Genomic DNA, 22,597 nt, shown 5'->3' on the forward strand with positions numbered 1-22,597 from the left:
ATATCCATAAGACCATTTTTAGGTTTTTTTTAACCAGATCACTAATAGTTTTATACCACTGCACGGCCTGGTGACCCAGAAAGTCCGCCTGAAAACATAAAAATTCCATACTGAACTGAGTATTAAGAGTTTTCCATTCAGGGAACCCTGCCTGAATGGCCTGCTTCAATTGCAACCAACGAAAACATTGTGATTTATGAAGCCCAAATTTATGTTGCAATTGTATAAAATCAAGCAGTTTACCATTAGAGATGACATCATGAAAGCACTATAACGCCAGGCCAGGGGCTGAGCTTCCCACATATTGGGCAGACTGTTGGCCAGTCTGATCTCAGATTTATTTATTTATTTGTTAATTTTTATAGCCTGTTCTCCCCCAATAAAATTAGGTACTTGGAACTTCCCTAACTGTCCCAAAGGCTCACAATTTAGCTAAAGTACCCGAGAAAACAATTATTAAATAGTAAAGATATAACAATTTAAATAATAACCTCCCCCCCCAAAAAAAAAAAAGAAAACTGACTGCTGGGTTCTAGATGTAATATGGGAGTGATACAAAATCCAGTTCTGTATCCCACTGCCATACCGCTTTGTAACTCTTCTGACTGGCAGGAGAACGCCCTCAGGGCTACAGTAAAAAGATTACTGGCTCTTTGGGCCACAGAGCTGATCCCGGACACAGGCTTGGCCAGATACTCTCATATACTTTATCATACCAATGAGAGGCTCGGACAACTGCAGACACATTCTAGATCTCAAGTCAGTCAATGTGACTCTGAAGATACTGCACTTCTGCATGGAGACCGTTGGTCAGTAATAGCGGCAGTAGTGCTGGGGGAACTTCTTGTCTCCCTCGATTCAACAGAGGCCTATCTTCACATTTCCATTTTTCCCTGCCCACTTGGCAATTTCATGTGCCGGAGCAGCATTTTCAGTTCTCTGCTCTTGCCTTTGGCCTGGCCACGGCACCTTTACCAAGGTTATGGTGGTGGTAATAGTGCACCTTCACAAAGCTGAGATTCAGGTGCATCTTTACTTGGATGATCGACTATCAGAACTCCATTCAAGGAGGAAGGTGACCTGGCGGTTTTGAGAGTCGTACAACTCCAGAACTTCAGTTGGATAGTCAACTTCAAGAACTCAGCTGGGTAAATTCTGTGTCAAGTGGTCTAATTTTATAAAAGTGCCTCACCTCGCCATCACAGATTTTGATGAAATTTTGTATGCTGAATTTTATATGACCCAAACGAACTCTAGTAAAGTTTAAGATCTGCCAGTGGAGCTATACCTTATATACTTGAATATAAGTCGAGACCCCCATTCCCCCCCCCAAAAGGAGGAAAAATGGTTGACAATAATATAAATTGGGTGGCTTAATATTCAAGTGCTCTGCACCCAGCCCCATCTCTGCTAGGCACTGCACACAGCCCCTTCCCTCCCTCCCCTGTCAGGTACTGCACCCAACCCTCTTCCCTCCCAACCCCTGACAGGTTCTTCACCCAGACCCCTTATTCCCCCCCTCCCCTGTCAGACTGCACCCTATCCCCTTCTCCCTGCCCTGTCCTCCTATCTCCTCTGCCGATCTCTGGTGGTCCAGAGGTGCAGCGGGCAGGAGCGAGCTTTCCGTGTTCCTACCCTGCTGATAACCCGGTCGGTGGTGCTGCTGTGCGATCCAATTTCTTCTGCCGTTGAGCAGTAATAAGCAGGAGTGCCAAAGTGCGCTCCTGCCAGCTGCACTTCTGGACCACCAGGGATCGGCAGGGAGGGAGGACTACTTCTCAGGCAGCGGCCTGCAATAATTCTGAGAGGGGGCACTGGCCCAAATATAAACCGGGACCCCTATTTTTGGACCAATTTTTTGGCCCCAAAATCCCAGTTTATATTTGAGTATATACGTTAGCTCTTTGATACCATACCACAAGCACGTACGGTATCCTTGCACAATGTTGGCAACTTTGTGTCAAATATTTCCTTGGCCATTAAAGCAAAACCAATGTAACTTAGCAATCATATAACTTTTTATGATCTATTCAGTGGAAGTAATGCGGATTTTCATTTTTTGAAGCTGAGATTCTTAAAAGCCTCAAAGTGGGCCAAAAAATGGACCATGCTCAAAAGGTTCAAAGTTTAGCCTTCTGTGGTTACCATAATAATGAAGCTATCCCTGTCAAATTTTGCCTGTACAGAAATAAGATGGTATTCTGGCACCCAGCAAATGTCTTGTTTTTCAGGCCAGTGGGTGCATAAACTTTTACTTCAGCAATGTTGCCAATCCACCATTTGCTATCATATATGCAGGGAGTAGTTGTGATATTCTCAAGCATGGCATTGTATGAGTGTACTGGCCACAAAGTAAGTAGTATCATTTGAAACCTTGTTCAAATGAATGGCATTTGAGTCGAGTGGCACAAATTGATGAGCTCTTCTGGTTCCAGCTATTGTGCTTCTTTCTTTCCATTTCTTCCTGAAAGTTCTTTTATCCCAGGACAAGCAGGCAGCATATTCTCACATGTGGGTGGGTGACGTCATCTACGGAGCCCCAACGCGGACAGCTTTTCAAGCAAACTTGATTGAAGTTTCAAGCTTGCTATGCTGCACCACGCATGTGCATGCTTTCTCCCTCCACTAGAGGGCGAATCCCCACCTCATGGTCCTCAGTTCTGTTTCTTCCGCGGAGCCAGAAGCCCTGTTGAGTTTGGGCTCCGTGCTTTTTTGCCTTCTGACACCGCGGCTGGGTTCTTTATCTCGGTCGCTGTGCTTCTTTTGTTGTTTTTCATCGTTCGTCTTGTTTATTTCTTCGAAAAAAAAACCCCAAAAATAAAATTAGTTCCAGGCTCCGGGGGCTCCCGGTAGCCACGGCCGCGGGACCTCGTTTGTTCCCGGCTGGGTTTGGTGTTCATGTCCCGTCCCTTGACGGGCTTTAAGAAGTGCACCCGGTGCGATCGGTTACTTTCCATCACCGATTCCCACCGGTGGTATCTTGTCTGCCTGGGTGCGTATCACCCAACGGACTCTTGAACTAGGTGCTCTACGTTTCAGCCTCGAGCGCTCCACCGACGGCGCGCCCGCATGGCGGAACTCTTTAGTGTGGATCCCGCGGCGGGGAAGGCCTCGGTGGCCTCGGTTCCCTCGACCTCGCCGCGGATGTCTTCCTCGTCGAAGCCTGTGTCCTCGACCCCGAAGTCGACCCTGGGTAAGTCCCCGCTTCCTCTACTCCAGGGTCCTCTAAGAAGCCATCCCCGGGCTCCTCGACGGGGGCGGGTGGGTCGTTCTCGGTCCCGCCTCGGACGTTGAAGTCGGGTGCTCCGCGGGAATACTCATTACCGAGGTCGCCCTCGAGGGAGCACCCGCCGACTTCGGACATGCCGTCTATGATGGCGATCCCCGTGTTCCAGGACATGCTCCGAGCGCTTATTGCCTCGGAGCTGTCCTGTGCACTGGCCCACCTGCAGCCGTCCTCGACCGCGGCCTCGACCTCGGCTCCGGCCTCGGTTCCGGTGGTGGTCCTTGCCTCGGCCCCGACTCTGACCTCGACTGTGGACCAGCCTGTGTGGAGCGTGCGGCCTCGTGACAAGGTGCGCCAGGTTTGCAGGATTTCATCTTCCGACTCCTTGTTGGAGTCCTCCCGCGGGTCCTCGCCCTCGGGTCGGCCTCGGGCGAAGCGCCGGTCCCGGAAGCCCAAGCGCCCTCGGGAGTCGCCTCGGCGGCGCGGTCGCTCCTCCCCAACCCCAGGGGGCAGAGACTCTGAGGGTTTTGGAACTCCGCCTGGATAACCCTGTGCTTTTGCGTTCCCCTGCGGGGAAAGGGTCGAGGGATTCCTCCCCGAGGAGGAGGGGGAAGTCCTTGGTGGCCCGTACCCCGGGGACTTCCCCGAGGGGCTCCTCGGGACTTCGGAGGTCTCCGACCCCGACGAGGTCCCTCGGTGCGGCTTCCTGGGGCTCGGAGTCTGGCATGGGTCGGGAACCCAGATACTCCCGTGAGGCTTCTCCGTCCTTCTTGGCGGCATGAGCCTCTCGCTCCCCTTCCCCTCCCTCGAGGCCCTCCTCGTTTTCGAGGTTTGTGGTGGATATGGGGAAAGCTTTGGACCTCGACCTTTTATCGGGGTCCCAATATTCCAAAGAATTTTTGGAGGAACAGGATTTACCCTCTCCTCCGCGGGAGTCTCCGCGATTGCCCTTGAACAAAATCCTTCATCAGACGTTCTTGCGGAATTTGGATTCCCCTTATGCGGTCACGGCTGTCCCTTCAAAGATGGAATCGAAGTACCGCACGGTCCCCGGTAAGGGCTTCGAGAAGGCTCAATTGTCTCACCAGTCTTTGCTGGTGGAGTCGTCATTGAAAAAATCCCAGCCTTCTCGAGTCTCCGCAGCGGTCCCGCCCGGGCGTGAGGGGCGTACCCTGGATAAGTTTGGGCGCCGCCTCTACCACAATTCCATGATGGCAAACAGGGTGCTTAACTACGCATTTACCTTCTCTTCCTACCTGCGTCAGCTGGTCAAGTCTATGCCCCGTTATCACGGGGTCATGCCGGACTCGCATAAGGGAGACTTTGGCAAGCTCATCGAGATGCCGATGGAAAGCAGCAATAGCACTGATATGCACCCGAATGGAAGTCGTCTTCAGCCCAGACTAGGATAAATGCAACAAATAGTCCAGGACCGAAGACACCGGAACCGAACTCGGATCCAGATGGTGCGAAGAACACCAGGATGAAAATCTGGTCCACTTCTGGAAATAGCAAAGCCGAGTCGAGACCTTGCGCGAGGCTTCCAAAACCTCCCTTACAGACTGAGAAACAGAACCCGAAGTCAAGGGGAAAGGAACCAAGCCGTCAGATGTAAAGACTGAAGATTGGGATGCAACAGCGAACCCCGTCTCTGAGACAGCAGAGAGGGAAAAACCGGCAGAAGAAGAGGTTCCCTGACACTGAGTTGAAGGAGCAGGGAGAACCAGTGTTGACGAGGCCAACGAGGCGCAATGAGAATCATAGTTGCTCTGGTCGATTTGAGATGTACCAACGTTCTCAAGATCAGAGGGAAAGGAGGAAACGCATAAAGTAACCTCCCTCCCCAGTCGAGAAGAAAGGCATCGGCCTCAAGACGGTCCGGGGAGTACATCCGAGAACAATAGAGAGGCAGTTTGTGGGTCTCTGGAGAGGCAAACAGATCCACCTGAGGAGTCCCCCAGCGGGCGAAGATCTCGTGCAGAACTCGGGAGTTGAGCGACCACTCGTGCGGCTGGAGAAGACGACTGAGTTTGTCGGCCAGACAGTTTCTTTCTCCCTGAATGTAAACCGCCCGAAGGAAGATGTTCTGAGAGACCGCCCACTCCCAAAGGCGCAGGGCCTCCCGGCACAGGGACCAAGAGCCCGTCCCCCCTTGCTTGTTCACATAGTACATCGCCACCTGGTTGTCCGTCCGCACGAGGACTACCTGATCGTGCAGCAGGTGGCAGAACGCTCGAGCAGCCAGAAAAATGGCACGAAGCTCCAAGACATTGATGTGACAAAGACGGTCCTCCGCTGACCATAGTCCTTGAGTCCGCAGGCCGTCGATATGAGCCCCCCAAGCGTATTCCGAAGAGTCCGTGGTCAGGACCTTGTGATGCGGAGGAACGAGAAAGAGCAAACCCCCGGAAAGATTGGAAGAGTTGGTCCACCAACGGAGCGAGCGCCTTAAGGAAGGAGTCACTGTCACTGGGGAGGAGACCGGGTCCCGGTCCTGACGCCATTGGGAGGCCAAGGTCCACTGAGGAAGCCTCAGGTGCAAGCGGGCAAACGGCGTGACATGAACTGTCGACGCCATGTGGCCCAGTAGAATCATCAGTCGCTGCGCCGATACTGAGGACAGCAGCGAAATCCGGCGACTGAGTCGAAGCAGGGCCTCCAGCCGCGGAGGATGGAGGAACGAACGGAGGCGAACCGTGTCCAGCACGGCCCCGATAAACTGCAGGGATTGAGCAGGGCACAACTGAGACTTGGGAAAGTTCACTTCGAACTCCAGATGCTGAAGGAAGATGATAGTCTGTCAGGTCGCTAAGATAACCCCCTCCCTGGAAGGAGCCTTGATGAGCCAATCGTCCAGGTAGGGAAAGACCTGCAGACCCTGGGATCACAGGGCCGCCGCAACTACCACCATGCACTTCGTGAAGACTCGAGGGGACGAATCCAAGCCAAAGGGGAGGACCCGGTATTGAAGGTGCAAATCCCCCACCTGGAACCGTAGAAACTTGCGGAAGGCGGGATGCACCGGAACATGAGTATAAGCTTCCTTCAGGTCCAGGGAGCACATCCAGTCCCCTTCTTCCAACAGTGGGTACAGGACCGGAAGCGACAGCATACGGAACTTCTCCCGGACAAGGAACTTGTTGAGCCTCCGGAGGTCCAAAATGGGGCGCAAGCCCCCCGTCTTTTTGGGGACCAAAAAATAACGGAATAAAAACCCCTTCCCCGCTGGTCGGGGGGTACCGGCTCCACAGCTCGAAAACTCAACAAGGCCCTGGCTTCCGAGAGGAGAAGGGGAAGTTGGGCCCGGCTGAAAGGAGACACGCCGGGCGGACTGTCCGGCGGCATATCCCTGAAGTTGAGGGAGTAACCCTCCGATATGACACGGAGCACCCAAGCATCAGAGATGATCAGAGTCCAGGCCGAATGAAAGGCCCGCAACCGGCCCCCGATGGGAAGCAGGGACGGCGACAGCGCGGAGGGGGCCCGCCCCCATTTGCTCAGAGCGTCAAAAAGACGGCACCGGCTTGGACGCCCCTTGCGCCTGAGGCTTCTGGTATGGCGCCCTGGTCTGCTGAGGGTGCCGCCGGGGAGGAGGCCTGGAAAAAGCCGGAGTGGACTTCTGCGGGTAGCGCCGCGGTGGAGGCCGGTACGGCTTCGGAGCCGACAACTTCGCCTTGGGACGGACCAAAGAGGCAAAAGAACGCTCATGTTCGGACAGGCGTTTAGTAGCCGCCTCCAGGGACTCATTGAAGAGCTCCGACCCCACACATGGCAAATTTGCCAGGCGCTCCTGCTGATTTGGGTCCATGTCTACAATGCGCAGCCACGCTAGGCGACGCATAGATACCGCAATCATGGAGACCCGGGATAACAATTCAAAGGCGTCGTAGACGGCGTGGAAAAGAAAAAGGTGCAGCTGGGACAGAGGGGTCGGTCTCTCTCTCTTCATCCTCTGGTTACTCGTTTCATGAGGGGTCTTTTGAATGTTCATCCTCCTCTGAAACCTCCTCCTGTGGTTTGGGATCTTAATGTGGTTTTGGCTCAACTGATGAAGCCTGCTTTCGAGCCTATTGACAAATCTCATCTTAAGTTTCTCACTTGGAAGGTGATCTTTCTGCTTGCGCTCACGTCCGCTCGTCGGACTAGTGAGCTGCAGGCTTTGGTTGCGGACCCGCCTTTTACTGTGTTCCATCATGACAAGGTGGTTCTTCGCACCCATCCTAAATTTTTACCTAAGGTTGTGTCTAATTTCCACCTCAATCAGTCCATTGTTCTTCCGGTGTTTTTTCCGAAGCCCCACTCTCATCCTGGCGAGGTGGCGCTTCACACGCTTGACTGTAAGAGGGCGTTGGCTTTTTATCTTCAACGCACTAAGTCTCATCGGAGGGTTCCTCAATTGTTTTTGTCCTTCGACCCTAATCGGTTGGGACGTCCTGTTTCCAAGCGCACCTTGTCCAACTGGTTGGCTGCTTGTATTTCTTTTTGCTACGCTCAGGCTGGTCTCACGCTCCATGGTCGAGTCACGGGGCATAAGGTCCGGGCTATGGCAGCTTTTGTTGCTTTCCTCCGGTCTACACCGGTTGATGACATCTGTAAGGCTGCCACTTGGTCTTCGGTTCATACATTCACCTCCCACTACTGTCTGGATACTTTGTCCAGGAGCGATGGCCGGTTTGGCCAGTCGGTTTTGCGTAACCTGTTTTCCTAAATTACCATCCTCCCACCTGCCCTTTTTTGGTTGGCTTGGAGGTCACCCACATGTGAGAATATGCTGCCTGCTTGTCCTGGGATAAAGCACAGTTACTTACCGTAACAGGTGTTATCCAGGGACAGCAGGCAGATATTCTCACAACCCGCCCTCCTCCCCGGGGATGGCTTCTTTGCTGGCTATGGAACTGAGGACCACGAGGTGGGGATGCGCCCTCTAGTGGAGGGAGAAGGCATGCACATGCGTGGTGCAGCATAGCAAGCTTGAAACTTCAATCAAGTTTGCTTGAAAAGCTGTCCGCGTTGGGGCTCTGTAGATGACGTCACCCACCCACATGTGAGAATATCTGCCTGCTGTCCCTGGATAACACCTGTTACGGTAAGTAACTGCTTTTTCATCCGTTTCTTCTTTGTGAACAAATATGTATTTAATACCATGTACGGTATATTCTTATCACAGAAATTGAATAGATCTTTTGAAGTCAATATTTGATTATTCAGTCGTCTTTGAAGGCTAGCTCTGACTGCCAATCTTTTTTTATTTATTTATTTTTTTTATTCCATCACAAGGTGACTTTCCATGGCTTGTACCTAAGAAATTCAATTTTGCTTGGTTGCACAGATTGACAAGATTTTTGTACTTCTTGTACTAAGCACTTGATCCATCACTAAAATAGTGGATTCTGGTGATTTTCATTCTTGTCTCCAAAAACTCAAACAGCTTTTGAATAATTATATGAAGGGATATGGAGTCATGTTGCATGCATTCTGAAATGATACACACATTTATGACTTGAATGACATGAGTTTTATCAGTATAGTAAACAAAGGAGTGCAATGTAGCTTGTAAAGTTGCCCAGTGAAAACCCTGTGCTGCATCTTATACAACAAAAAAGTAATTTTTATTAAAATCTGTCAGAATAGAAACATGATCCATAGAAATATGATGGCAGATAAAGGCCAAATGGCCCATCTAGTCTGCCCATCCGCAGTAACCATTATCTCGCTGAGAGATCCCAAGTGCCTATCCCAGGCCCTTTTGAATTCAGGCATAATCGGTTCACTTTCTTCTAACGAAAAATTAGGTTCTTACCTCTGCTATTCCTCTCTATTCCTGGACAAGTAGAGTTGAGTACCTGTTCTCGCCAGACAGGCTTACAGGGAGACATAAATATTCATAGTCTTCAGTTCCTCCCCTCTTAACTCAACACCGCCTCCCAGAGAATCAGTTAGTAGAAAAGCAGACAGCTACATCTGGAAGGAAAAGAGCAAGAGGAGGGGACTGGGGAAACTCCCTGGCATGTTAGTCTATTCTGCTCAAAACATAAACCTGAAATGATAATGAACAATTGCAAATGGGTAATAAAAACAAGAGAATTGATGATAGTTCTAAAACAGTTACATATTTGTTATGCTCTGGAAGTCTTACATACATAACGATATTTTCTTAATTTTTACAATATTGATAGAGATGCACATTATCATAATCTAAGCTGATGCAACAGAAGAACAAAAATTAATAGTAAGTCTTTAACCTCCTTCATTTTATAGGTAATGAGGGATCCTGCAAGTAAAAGATCAAGAGGATTTGGCTTTGTTACTTTCTCATCTATGTCAGAAGTTGATGCAGCCATGTCTGCAAGACCTCATTCAATTGATGGGAGAGTTGTGGAACCTAAAAGAGCAGTAGCTAGAGAGGTAAGTGTCTTGTTGCAAAAAGGGAAATGACAAACTGAATCCTAGAACTTTGTGAGCAGTGTGTGAACAGCAGCTCTGGCCACCTTGTTGAGCAAACTGGAGGGACTTAAATAAATTGTACTTAGCCTGACTCAGCTGTGTACTGCCATGCAGAGACCCCAAGATGATAAATGTAAAGATTGCCATCTTCCTTGTTAGGCTGAAAATACTGCTGAAGCAAGTCATAGCTCCTAGGGCAATGAGTCACTGTGTGATGATAGCATTTAATGACCCACATCTCAATCCACTCCTATCACAGGCAGTTTCCAGTGAAATAGGGATAGTATGCTGAACCATAGGGTTATCCATCTTATGCAGATGTCAGTTTGTAGCTTTTCAACTCTGCTGCCCCTTCAGTTCTTCCTTCTGCAGGCAAGCATGAAGGTGCTTCTCTGAACTGCTCCATTTATTTCTTTGTTGTTTTGTGGTATCCTTTTTTGGGGAGGGGGGGTTTGGATTCAAAGAACTGCTTTGCCTGCTTGGAGAGGAGCAGACATTTTAAGCCTGCAGCTAGCAGGTTTATTCTTCTGGGATCTCCACAGCCAGCCTGCTGAATATTTGTGGAACTTGGGGTTCCTGGCCCTCAGCATTTGTTTGCTTCTTTGACTTAGGCTGTTAGGTATCAGTAGCAGTTCTTCGGGGTGCTCAGAAGCAAGTTTACAGCTTTGCCTCCACCCTTCTTTTTTTCTGCTGAGGAGGAGGAGAAGCTGCAGCCAGCACCCTGAGCCAGGAGGTAGAAAATCAGTCTAAGGTCTGAGTGGCAGGCCAAAGATCTCAGAGTGGCAGCTGACAAGCCACACGAGACAGAGAAACCTTCCAGATCTAGCTAACTTTAAAGGAGCTGAAGCCCCAGCACATGGTCTGTGAGTATAGGCTGTTACAGCCTTTGGGGAAAATTTGGGATGGTCTTAATTGTGTTTTGACTGTTTCTACAGTTAAGTCTTTGGTCCACCTCTAAAATCCAATTTTTTTGTCAACCCTAAAGCATTTGAAGCCGTGTTTTGGTGCAAAAACGCTGCCACGGTTGCCATCTTGGATTTCCCCAATTTCTTTTCCCCCTATGTTCTCCAGCTTTTTCAAAACATAAAGATGAAGTCCCCAAACCCTAAAACCCTTGTATCATGCTTTATTTGCACTGGATGGGTGGCTGAACAGTGCCCTTGCGCCATTTACTATGTGGCACGGGATGGAGGGGCGGGAGCTTCAGGTTTGATCCCATTGGAGGGAACAAAACACCTTCTGGCGTTCTGGACAGCAGCCCTGCACGCATCATAAGAGTGTAGATGCTTCATGGCAGGCTTATGCACAAGGCATAACTCTGCCTGTTAGGTCCGCTGGCCCCAATGATTTTACAAGTATTTCTTCCCTGAGAGCGGAGGTTATTCTGGGCTCTGATGGTCCCTCAGACAGGGAGGGATCCGATTTAATCTCTTTATTTTCCCAAAGTAAGGCTACCCTTGTGGTATAGAGGACAAAGTATCCAGACAGTAGTGGGAGGTGAACGTATGAACCGAAGACCAAGTGGCAGCTTTACATATGTCCTCCACAGGAGTAGACCGGAGGAAAGCAACAGAAGCTGCCATTGCCCGGACCTTATGCCCCGTGACTCGACCATGGAGCGTGAGACCAGCCTAAGCGTAGCAAAAAGAAATACAAGCAGCTAGCCAGTTGGACAAGGTGCGCTTGGAAAAGGATGTCCCAGCCGATTAGGATCAAAGGACAAAAATAATTGAGGAACCTTCCGATGAGACTTGGTACGTTGGAGATAAAAAGCCAACGCCCTCTTACAGTCCAGCGTGTGAAGCGCCGCCTCACCAGGATGAGAGTGGGGCTTCGGGAAGAACACCGGAAGGACAATAGACTGATTGAGGTGGAAATCAGACACAACCTTAGGTAGAAATTTTGGATGGGTGCGAAGAACCACCTTGTCATGATGGAACACAGTAAAGGGCGGGTCCGCAACCAAAGCCTGAAGCTCACTAATTCGACGAGCAGACGTGAGCTCAAGTAAAAAGACCACCTTCCAAGTGAGAAACTTAGGAAGAGACTTGTCAATTGGCTCAAAGGGAGGTTTCATCAGCTGAGCCAAGACCACATTCAGATCCCAAACTACAGGTGGAGGTTTCAGAGGAGGATTAACATTAACTAAACCCCTCATGAAACGAACCACCAGAGGATGAAGAGAGAGAGAACGTCCCTCTAGATGCCGATGGAAAGCAGCAATAGCACTGAGATGCACCCGGATGGAAATTGTCTTCAGCCCAGACTCGGACAAATGCAGCAAATATTCCAGAACCGAGGACACCGGAACCAAACTCGGGTCCAGATGGTGCGAGGCACACCAGGATGAAAATCTGGTCCACTTCTGGGAATAACAAAGCCGAGTCGAGGCCTTGCGCGAGGCTTCCAACACCTCCCTGACCGCCAAAGTCAGGGGGAAAGGAACCAAGCCGTCAGATGTAATGACTGAAGATTGGGATGCAACAGCGAACCCCGACTCTGAGACAGCAGAGAGGGAAAAACTGGCAGAAGTAGAGGTTCCCTGGCACTGAGTTGAAGGAGCAGGGAAAACCAATGCTGACGAGGCCAACGTGGCGCTATGAGAATCATAGTGGCTCTGGATGACTTGAGGTGAACCAACGTCCTCAAGATCAGAGGAAAAGGAGGAAACGCATAAAGGAACCTCCCTCCCCAGTCGAGAAGGAAGGCGTCTGCCTCGAGACGGTCCTGGGAGTAAATCCGGGAACAATAGAGGGGCAGTTTGCGAGTCTCCGGGGAAGCAAAAAGATCCACCTGAGGGGTCCCCCAACGGTCGAAAACCTCGCGTAGGACTCGGGAGTTTAGCGACCACTCGTGCGGCTGGAGAAGACGACTGAGTTTGTCTGCGAGACAATTCTTTTCTCCCTGAATGTAGACCGCCCGCAGGAAGATGTTCTGGGAGGTCGCCCATTCCCAAAGGCGCAAGGCTTCCCGGCAAAGGGACCAAGAGCCCGTTCCCCCTTGTTTGTTTACATAATACATGGCCACTTGGTTGTCCGTCCGTACCAGGACCACCTGATTGCGCAGCAGATGACCGAAGGCTCGAGCTGCCAGAAAAATGGCACGAAGCTCCAACACATTGATGTGACAACGACGGTCCTCCGCCGACCATAGCGCTTGAGTCCGCAGACCGTCGAGGTGAGCCCCCCACGCGTACTCCGAAGAGTCCGTGGTCAGGACCTTGCGATGTGGAGGGACAAGAAAGAGCAAACCCCCGGAAAGATTGGAAGAGTTGGTCCACCAACGGAGCGATCGTCTCAAGGAAGGAGTGACCATTACAGGAAGGGAGAGCGGGTCTCAATCCTGGCGCCACTGGGAGGCCAAGGTCCACTGAGGGAGTCTCAGACGCAATCGGGCAAACGGCGTGACATGAACTGTCGAGGCCGAGTAGAATCATCAGCCGGTGTGCAGAGACGGAGCGCTGCAACAGAATCTGACGGGCCAGGCGAAGCAGAGCCTCCAATCTCGACGAGGGCAGGAATGCACGAAGGCGAACCGTGTCCAGCACGGCCCCGATAAATTGAAGGGATTGAGCCGGGCACAACTGCGATTTGGGAAAATTTACCTCGAACCCCAGACGTTGAAGGAAGATGATAGTCTGTCGGGTCGCTGAGATAACCCCCTCCCGGGATGAAGCCTTGATCAGCCAATCGTCCAGGTAGGGGAAAACTTGCAGCCCCTGGGATCGTAGGGCAGCCGCGACCACCACCATACACTTCGTAAAGACCCGAGGAGACGAGGCCAGCCCGAAGGGGAGGACTCGATATTGGAGGTGCAACTCCCCCACCTGGAACCGTAAGTACTGGCGAAAGGCGGGATGCACCGGAACATGTGTATATGCTTCCTTCAGGTCCAGGGAGCACATCCAGTCCCCCGAGTCTAATAGAGGGTACAGGACTGGAAGAGACAACATACGGAACTTCTCCCGGACAAGGAACTTGTTGAGCCTCCGGAGGTCCAGAATGGGGCGTAAGTCCCCGGTCTTCTTCGGGACCAAAAAGTAACGGGAGTAAAACCCCCGTCCCCTTTGGTTCGGGGGCACATGCTCCACCGCCCGAAGGCCCAACAAGGACCTGGCCTCGGACAGGAGAAGAGGGAGCTGGTCTCGGCAGTAAAGAGAAGCCCCCGGCGGATGTTCCGGTGGCATGGATAAGAAATTCAGCGAGTAGCCCTCGGAGATGATCCGGAGCACCCAAGCGTCCGACGTGATCTCAGCCCATGCTGGGAGAAAGGCCTGCAATCGGCCCCCGATAGGAAGGGGGTCCTTTGACAGTGCGGAGGGGGCCCGCCCCCAACCGCGCATCACGTCAAAAAGACGGAGCGGGTTTAGACGCTCCTTGCGCTTGAGGCTTTGGTTGGGACGCCCTGCCCTGCTGCTGGGGACGTCGGGGCGGAGACCTGGAGAAGGCCGGCGTCGACTTCTGCGGGTACCGCCGCGGAGGAGGTCTAAACGGCTTCTGCGGCGGAGCCCGGGGTTTGGGACAGACCAATGAGGCAATAGAGCGCTCGTGTTCCGACAAACGCTTGGTCGCCGCCTCCAAGGACTCATCAAACAGCTCTGAGCCAACACATGGAAGATTGGCCAGAAGTTCTTGTATGTTCGGGTCCATATCCAGGGTACGGAGCCATGCCAGGCGGCGCATGGCCACCGCGAAGGCTGACACACGAGAGGCGAGCTCAAATGCGTCATACACCGCATGGAAGAGGTAGAGACGCAGTTGGGACAAATTGGACATAAAAGCCCCAAAATCCTCTTTATGGGAATCTGGCATGACTCCATAATACCTCGGCAACGACTTCACCATCTGTCTCAAATAAGACGAGAAGGTGAATGCGTAATTCAGGACCCTAGTCGCCATCAAAGAGTTGGAATAGAGGCGACGACCAAACTTGTCTAAGGTCCGTCCCTCCCGTCTGGGGGGAACAGCCGCCGAGACTCTGGAAGGCTGCGACTTCTTCAAAGCTGACTCCACCAGTAGGGACTGGTGGGACAGCTGTGCCTTATCAAAGCCCTTGCACGGAACCGTGCGATATTTGGACTCCATCTTAGAAGGCACCGCTGTGACTGTAAGAGGGGAGTCAAGGTTCCTCAAGAAGGTCTGGTTAAGAACCTTATTGAGAGGTAGCCGAGGTGTCTCTCGAGGAGGGGAGGGCAAATCCTGTTCCTCCAAAAACTCCTTCGTGTACTTTGATCCTGCTCCCAGATCAAGGTCCAAAGCCCTTCCCATATCCAGTATGAACCTCGAGAAAGAGGAGGGCTTCGAAGGCGGAGAGGGAGATCGAGACGAGCGCCTCGCCAAGAAGGAAGGAGAAGCCTCGCGTGAGTATCGAGGTTCCTTCCCCGTGCCAGACCCCGAGCCCCAAGAAGCCGCACCGAGCGATCTGGACGGGGTCGGGGACCGCCCATGCCCCGAGGAACCCCTTCAGGAAGTCCCCGGGGTATGGGGCACCGAGGCACGCCCCTTTCGTCTTGGCGAAGAGTCCCTCGAGCACTCAACCTCAGACGAACGAAAAAGCCTCGGGTTATCGAGGCGCAGTTCGGAGACCCGCAGGGTCTCGGCCCCGGTCGTCGAGGAGCGACCATGTCGTCGATTAGAAGCCCGGTGTGTGGGCTTCCTCGATCGACACTTCGCCCGAGGCCGACCCGAGGGCGAGTAACCCCGGGAGGACCTCGATGAGGACGGAGAGGAAGAGATCCTCCGAACCCGCCGCACCCATCCCATGAAGTAGACTTCAAGCGCTAGTAGTGGACCTACCTTTTACAGTGTTCCTCTATGACAAAGTTGTGCTTCGCATCCATCCAAAGTTTTTACCAAAAGTCATAGAAACATGATGGCAGATAAAGACCAAATGGCCCATCTAGTGTGCTACTAAAAAACGCGCATTGGCTTCCAGTTGTTCATCGGATAACATATAAACTTTGCTTGCTCACCTTTAAGTCTCTTCTCAATAAAACTCCAGCATTTATATATAAATTATTAATTCCATATCATCCAAACAGAGCTTTAAGATCTAATGAACAAAATTTATTAACTATTCCTTCGCTTAAAATCATCAATACTAGACGGCAGTTTATTTTTTCGGTAACCGCTCCACAGAAGGAGCAGGATCTAGGAAAATTCAAAAGTAATCTAAAAACATTTCTTTTTAAAGATGCCTTTGGTACTTAATTTAATAATCCTTAGGCCAGGTGCTTTCATTTGTTTCCCTATTGTACTTTTCCTTTGTACTGCTTTCCTATATTGAATTGTATTTCACATTCCCTTTTTACCCTGTGTTATGAGAATGATGTGTTAGTCTTTAACCCAATGTTATTATTTAAAGTTTGTACTGTATTGTTTTCCATTGAATGTATTTTAAATTGTTCATCGCTTAGAAGTAAGATTAAGCTATTAATCAAGAGATCTATTAAACTTGAAACTTATCTGCAGTAACCATATAGAAACGTGATGGCAGATAAATGCCAAATGGCCCATCTAGTCTGCTCATCTGCAGTAACCATATAGAAACATGATGGCAAATAAAGGCCAAATGGCCCATCTAGTCTGCCCATCCGCAGTAACCATATAGAAACAGAGAGATAGAGAAGGGTTTCTCTGGATGGCCAGATTAAATAGGTCATTAGGCCTTTTTTCTGCCGTCATGTTTCTATGATGGCAGATAAAGGCCAAATGGCCCAACTAGTCTGAATCATCATTGAGTTTCATCTCAATCAATCGATTGTGTTCCAGTAATTTTTCCCAAGCCTCATTCTCATCCATGCTGTTCACATTCTGGATTGAAAACGAGCTTTGGCCTTTTATCTTGACAGAATAAAGCCACATAGAACATCTCAACTTTTTGTCTCTTTTGACCTTAACAAGTTGGAGTATCCTGTTTCCAAGAGAACGATTTCCAACTGGTTGGCTTCCTGCATATTGTTTTGTTATCCCAGGACAAGCAGGCAGGTATTCTCACTAGTGGGTGATGTCATCCGACAGAGCCCCGATACGGACGTCTCACAAGCATATTTTGCTTGAAGAAACTCAGAAGTTTCGAGATGCCCGCACCGCGCATGCGCCAGTGCCTTCCCGCCTGATGGTCCGGGCGTGTCTCCTCAGTTCTTTTCTTTCCGCGGAGCTGAGAAGTTTTACTTCGATTCTGCGCTGACTGAATTCCCGTTCTTTTGCCTTCTATAGCCGCGGTTTTGAGTTTATTTTACTCTTTATCGTGTGTTTTATTTCTTTTGTTTCTTTTTTCAAAAAAAAAAATAAAAATTTCTTCCAGCGATTCGACCGGGTCGGCCGCGTGGCTCAGGCCCCACTCCTTCGATCTTGCCTATGTCCCGGCCAATTACCGGTTTTAAAAAGTGTAGCAAGTGCCAGCACGCGATTTCGCTGACGGACCTGCATCGACGCTGCCTGCAGTGTCTTGGTCCGGAACATTTCCCGAAATCGTGCCGGCCTTGTTCCACACTCACAGCGCGGGCGTTTAAGCGTCACTGTTTTTTGTGGGAGTCGATGTTCAAGATGGAAGCTGCGAAGGAACCTTCAGCTTCGACTTCGGCTGGCGCTTCGCCTGCAGCTACGAAACCCTCCACCACTCCTGCTACACCGGGTCTCCTGAAGCCGGCTTCGTTTGTCCCGGTTTTGACCCCGACTTCGGCGCCGGTGCCTTCCTCCGTCTCCTCGGATCAGGTACCGCCTCCTCCCATTCCACCCGTGGTTCTCAAAGTGCCGAAGGCTTCCAAGCAAAAGCACTCGACCACGAAGGAGCGCGAAGACCGTGCAGGAGGGCCCCCTTTTGGTGCGGATCCCTCCTTATCGGCTTCGTTGCAGTCCCTTTTGGAGGCTCAATTTGTCGAGCTCATGACAACCATGGGACCCAAGTTGATTGCCACGATCCAGGGTGACCTTCTGGTTCCGATTCCAGGGGGCGGACCGCCCCCTTCTCCTCCTCCTCGCCGGTCGATCTCGCTGCTTGGCGAGGAGGAGCGGCGAATGGTGGCCGATCCCTCGAGGCGGGCCTCCTTTAGTGACATGCCCCCTTTAGAGCCCATCACGCCTCCGGACAAAGAGGTGTGGAATCCCTCTTTGGGTAATCGAAGCCCTGGGCATCGCAAGTCACAGGAAGAGTTCTTCCGCACTCCTTACCAGGCCTGGACTGCATCTTGAGAGGCGTCGAATCTCCCGCCTCTGCGCTCTACGGCCTCGAGTCCCATCTACTCGTTAGAGGCGTCGGGGGACCATTCTAAGCATCGTCATTCTAGATCCCCCTCCAGACACCGAGAGGGGCATCGGTCCAGACATTCCTCACGGCACTCCTCGTGGCACTCTACAGTTTCACCGCAGAAGAAGCTGCCGCGACTGGGGTATTCTTCGTCGGACATGTCTCCTCCGCAGGGGCCGGAGTTCGAGGAGCCGTGTGTCTCTTATTCCCCCTGTCGATCCCAGGTCTCTGTGGATCCCGAGGCCTCGACTTCGTCCAGTCCTTCTCGTAGGCCTGTGCTGGCGGATCAATTGTCTTTTTCTTCTTTCCTCAGGCAGATGGCGGATGACCTGGACATTACCTTGGACTCCGGTTCTCGGTACTCCAAGGAATTCCTCGACACCATGCATTTGCCTAATCCTCCTGCGGAGTCTCTTCGCCTGCCTCTGCACAAACTTCTCGACCAAACGTTCATGAGATGTTTTGAAACGCCATACTCCATTCCTGCGGTCCCTGGCAAGTTGGATGCCCGGTACCGCACGGTTCATCACAAGGGGTTCGAGGGCTCTCAACTCTCTCACCAATCCCTGCTGGTCGAATCCTCCCTCAAGCGGTCTCATCCGTCCCAGGTGTACGCCTCGGTGCCTCCGGGTCGCGAAGGCAGAACAATGGATAAGTTTGGGAGGAGAATATACCAGAACTCGATGATGGCTTCCCGAGTTCTAAATTATACTTTTCATTTTGCAACTTATTTGGAGTTCTTCCTGCCTGTGCTTCGGAAGTTCACACCTTACATTGAGTCTCAGGCTCGCTTCGAATTTGAGGAAGTAGTTGCTTCGCTGTCCCAGCTACGTCTCCAGTTGATGCAATCCTCTTACAATGCCTTTGAGCTTTCGGCACGGGCTGCCGCCTGTTCCGTTGCTATGCGTCGATTGGCATGGCTTCGGACCATTGACATGGACCCGAACCTCCAGGACAGACTTGCCAATGTTCCTTGTGCGGGAGCGGATTTATTTGACGAGTCCATCGAGACTGTGACGAAGAAGCTATCTGACCATGAAAAATCCTTTCAGTCCATTCTTCGGCCCAAGCCTAAGCCTCAACAGTCTCGACCTGCTTGACCGCCCTTGATCTATCAGCGGCGTTATACTCCGAGGCAAGCTCTGGCTGCGAGACAACCGGCGAACAGACAGCCTCCATAGAAGGCTCAACAGAAGCCTCAACCGTCTACTGTCCCTAAGGCTCCTCAGCCTTTTTGACTCTCTCTTAGGGAGCATAACCAACCTCGTTCTGCCATCCCTTCCCCATTGGGGGTTGCCTTCATCATTTTTTCCATCGATGGACGGCTATCACCTCCGACTTCTGGGTCCTTACCATCATCAAGGAAGGGTACTCTCTTCAGTTCCATCGGGTTCCCCCGGACCACCCTCCAAGAGAGATCCTTCCAACTTGACACAGACCGCCCTTCTTCTTCAGGAAGCTCAGGCTTTGCTCCGGCTTCGTGCCATCGAATCGGTCCCTGTGGACCAACACAACCGGGGGTTTTACTCCCGGTACTTCCTCGTCCCGAAGAAGACGGGCGACCTGCGACCCATTCTGGACCTCAGGGTCCTCAACAAGTTCTTGGTCAAGGAGAGGTTTTGCATGCTGACCCTTGCTTCTCTCTACCCCCTCCTCGAGCAGAACGACTGGTTATGCTCTCTAGATCTCAAGGAGGCCTACACCCACATTCCCATTCATCCGGCCTCTCGCAAGTTCCTCAGATTTCAGGTGGGACATCTGCAGTATCGCGTGCTTCCATTCGGCCTGTCCTCGTCTCCCAGAGTCTTCACGAAGTGTCTGATAGTAGTGGCCGCTGCACTCCGGAACAGGGGTCTTCAGGTATTTCCCTACCTCGACGACTGGCTCATCAAAGCCCCCTCAGCTCCAGGGGTCATATCGGAGACCCTGGCAACAATTTGCTTCCTGCAGAGTTTGGGCTTCGAGATTAACTTTCCCAAATCTCATCTACAGCCTACCCAGTCTCTCCCCTTCATCGGGGCGGTCCTGGATACCATTCGACTCGGAGCGTTCCTTCCTCCTCAACGAATGGAAGCTCTTCTTCATCTCTGCCAGTCGGTGTCTTCTCGCCAGTCCATCTCAGCGAGACACATGATGGTGCTCCTGGGCCACATGGCCTCTACAGTTCATGTGACGCCTTTTGCCAGACTTCATCTCAGGATTCCTCAGTGGACCCTGGCTTCTCAATGGACTCAGATGTCAGACCCGTTGACTCGACACATCACAGTCACTCCTGCTCTTCGGCAGTCTCTACTTTGGTGGATGACCTCTTCGAATCTATCCAGAGGTTTGCTGTTTCACACTCCTCCCCACCAGAAGGTTCTCACAACCGATTCTTCGACCTATGCATGGGGAGCTCATCTGGATGGTCTTCGCACTCAGGGATTCTGGACCAGTGCGGACCAACTCCATCAAATCAATCTTCTGGAGCTCAGAGCCATCTTCAATGCTCTTCAAGCTTTTCAACATCTGCTTCACGACATGGTGGTCCTCATTCGCATGGACAATCAGGTTGCCATGTATTATGTCAACAAGCAGGGGGGCAAGGGCTCGGCCTCCCTCTGCCAGGAAGCTCTCAGAGTCTGGGATTGGGCGGTTCGCCACAACGCCTTCCTCAAAGCTGTCTACATTCAGGGGAAGGACAATGTGTTGGCGGACAACTTAAGTCGTCTCCTCCAGCCTCACGAATGGACACTCCATCCAGCCCCCTTCATCAGATCTTTGCACAGTGGGGAACGCCTCTGATAGACCTCTTTGCGGCTCCCCACAACTTCAAGCTGCCTCAATTCTGCTCCAGGATCTACACTCCTCATCGTCTCGAGGCAGATGCCTTTCTGCTGGATTGGGAAACTCGCTTTCTGTATGCGTTTCCTCCATTTCCTCTCATTCAAAAGACTCTGGTCAAGCTGAAGTCCGACCATGCCACCATGATTCTAATAGCTCCTCGGTGGCCCAGACAGCCTCGATACTCCCTTCTACTTCAACTCAGCAGCAGGGAGCCATTCCTTCTTCCAGTGTTTCCTTCACTGCTTACTCAGCATCAGGGATCTCTACTTCATCCCAATCTGCAGTCTCTCCACCTGACAGCTTGGTTCCTCTCAACGTAACTCCTCACCAGTTTTCCCAGGCGGTGAGGGATGTTTTGGAGGCTTCCCGGAAGCCTGCTACTCGACAATGCTACTCCCAAAAATGGACTAGATTTTCTTCATGGTGTGTTTCTAATTCTAAGGAGCCTCAGCGAGCCTCCCTATCTTCTGTATTGGACTATCTTCTACACCTGTCTCAGTCTGGCCTCAAGTCTACATCTATACGAGTCCACCTGAGTGCTATTGCGGCTTTCCATCAGCCTCTACAAGGGAAACCTCTCTCTCTGCTCATCCTGTGGTTTCCAGATTTATGAAATGACTTTTCCATGTCAATCCTCCTCTCAAACCTCCTCCAGTGGTTTGGGACCTTAATGTGGTCCTTTCTCACCTTATGAAACCTCCTTTTGAGCCTCTCAACAAGGCTCCACTGAAGTTTCTCACTTGGAAAGTGGTTTTTCTAGTGGCCCTCATGTCTGCTCGCAGGGTCAGTGAGCTTCAGGCCTTAGTGGCGGATCCACCTTTCAATATTCCATCATGACAAGGTGGTCCTCCGCACTCATCTGAAATTCCTGCCTAAAGTGGTCTCTGAATTTCATCTCAACCATTCCATTGTTCTTCCAGTGTTTTTTCCAAAGCCTCATTCTCATCCTGGAGAATCAGCTCTTCACACTCTGGACTGTAAACGTGCTTTGGCTTTCTACTTGGATCGCACCAAACCACACAGAACTGCTCCTCAACTTTTCGTCTCCTTTGATCCGAACAAGTTGGAACGGCCTGTATCGAAGCGCACCATCTCCAACTGGATGGCTGCTTGTATCTCTTTCTGCTATGCCCAGGCTGGATTACCCCTTCCCTGTAAGGTCACAGCCCATAAGGTCAAAGCAATGGCAGTCTCTGTAGCCTTCTTCAGATCGACACCGATTGAGGAGATTTGTAAGGCTGCCACCTGGTCCTCGGTTCATACTTTTACCTCTCATTATTGTCTGGATACTTTCTCCAGAAGGGATGGACAGTTTGGCCAAACAGTGTTACAAAATTTATTCTCCTAAGTTGCCAACTCTCCCACCATCCCATTGAGGTTAGCTTCGAGGTCACCCACTAGTGAGAATACCTGCCTGCTTGTCCTGGGATAAAGCATTGTTACTTACCGTAACAGTTGTTATCCAGGGACAGCAGGCAGCTATTCTCACGTCCCACCCACCTCCCCTGGGTTGGCTTCTCTGCTAGCTACTTGAACTGAGGAGACACGCCCGGACCATCGGGCGGGAAGGCACTGGCGCATGCACGGTGCGGGCATCTCGAAACTTCTGAGTTTCTTCAAGCAAAATATGCTTGTGAGACGTCCATATCGGGGCTCTGTCGGATGACATCACCCACTAGTGAGAATAGCTGCCTGCTGTCCCTGGATAACAACTGTTACGGTAAGTAACATTGCTTTATGCTCAGGCTGGGGTTCAACTGGAGAGTTGGGTCACAGCCCATAAAGTTTGAGCTTTGACAGCATTAGTAGCTTTTCTTCGCTCTACTCCTATTGATGAAATCTGCAAAGTTTGCT

At 51.3% G+C, this 22,597-nt stretch overlaps 1 protein-coding gene across 13 annotated transcripts in view; it reads left to right on the top strand.

Annotated features, from left to right (window-relative positions):
* The window catches only part of HNRNPA2B1 (heterogeneous nuclear ribonucleoprotein A2/B1), a 206,296-nt gene that overhangs the window by 60,865 nt on the left and 122,834 nt on the right, over positions 1-22,597 (top strand). For all 13 annotated transcript variants that reach the window (XM_033930799.1, XM_033930801.1, XM_033930797.1 and 10 more), the window contains exon 3: positions 9,485-9,631. In XM_033930799.1, coding sequence (XP_033786690.1) covers positions 9,485-9,631 — 147 coding nt within the window. The remainder of the gene's footprint in view (positions 1-9,484; positions 9,632-22,597) is intronic.

Source organism: Geotrypetes seraphini, chromosome 2 (assembly GCF_902459505.1).
Source record: "Geotrypetes seraphini chromosome 2, aGeoSer1.1, whole genome shotgun sequence".
NCBI lineage: Eukaryota > Metazoa > Chordata > Amphibia > Gymnophiona > Dermophiidae > Geotrypetes > Geotrypetes seraphini.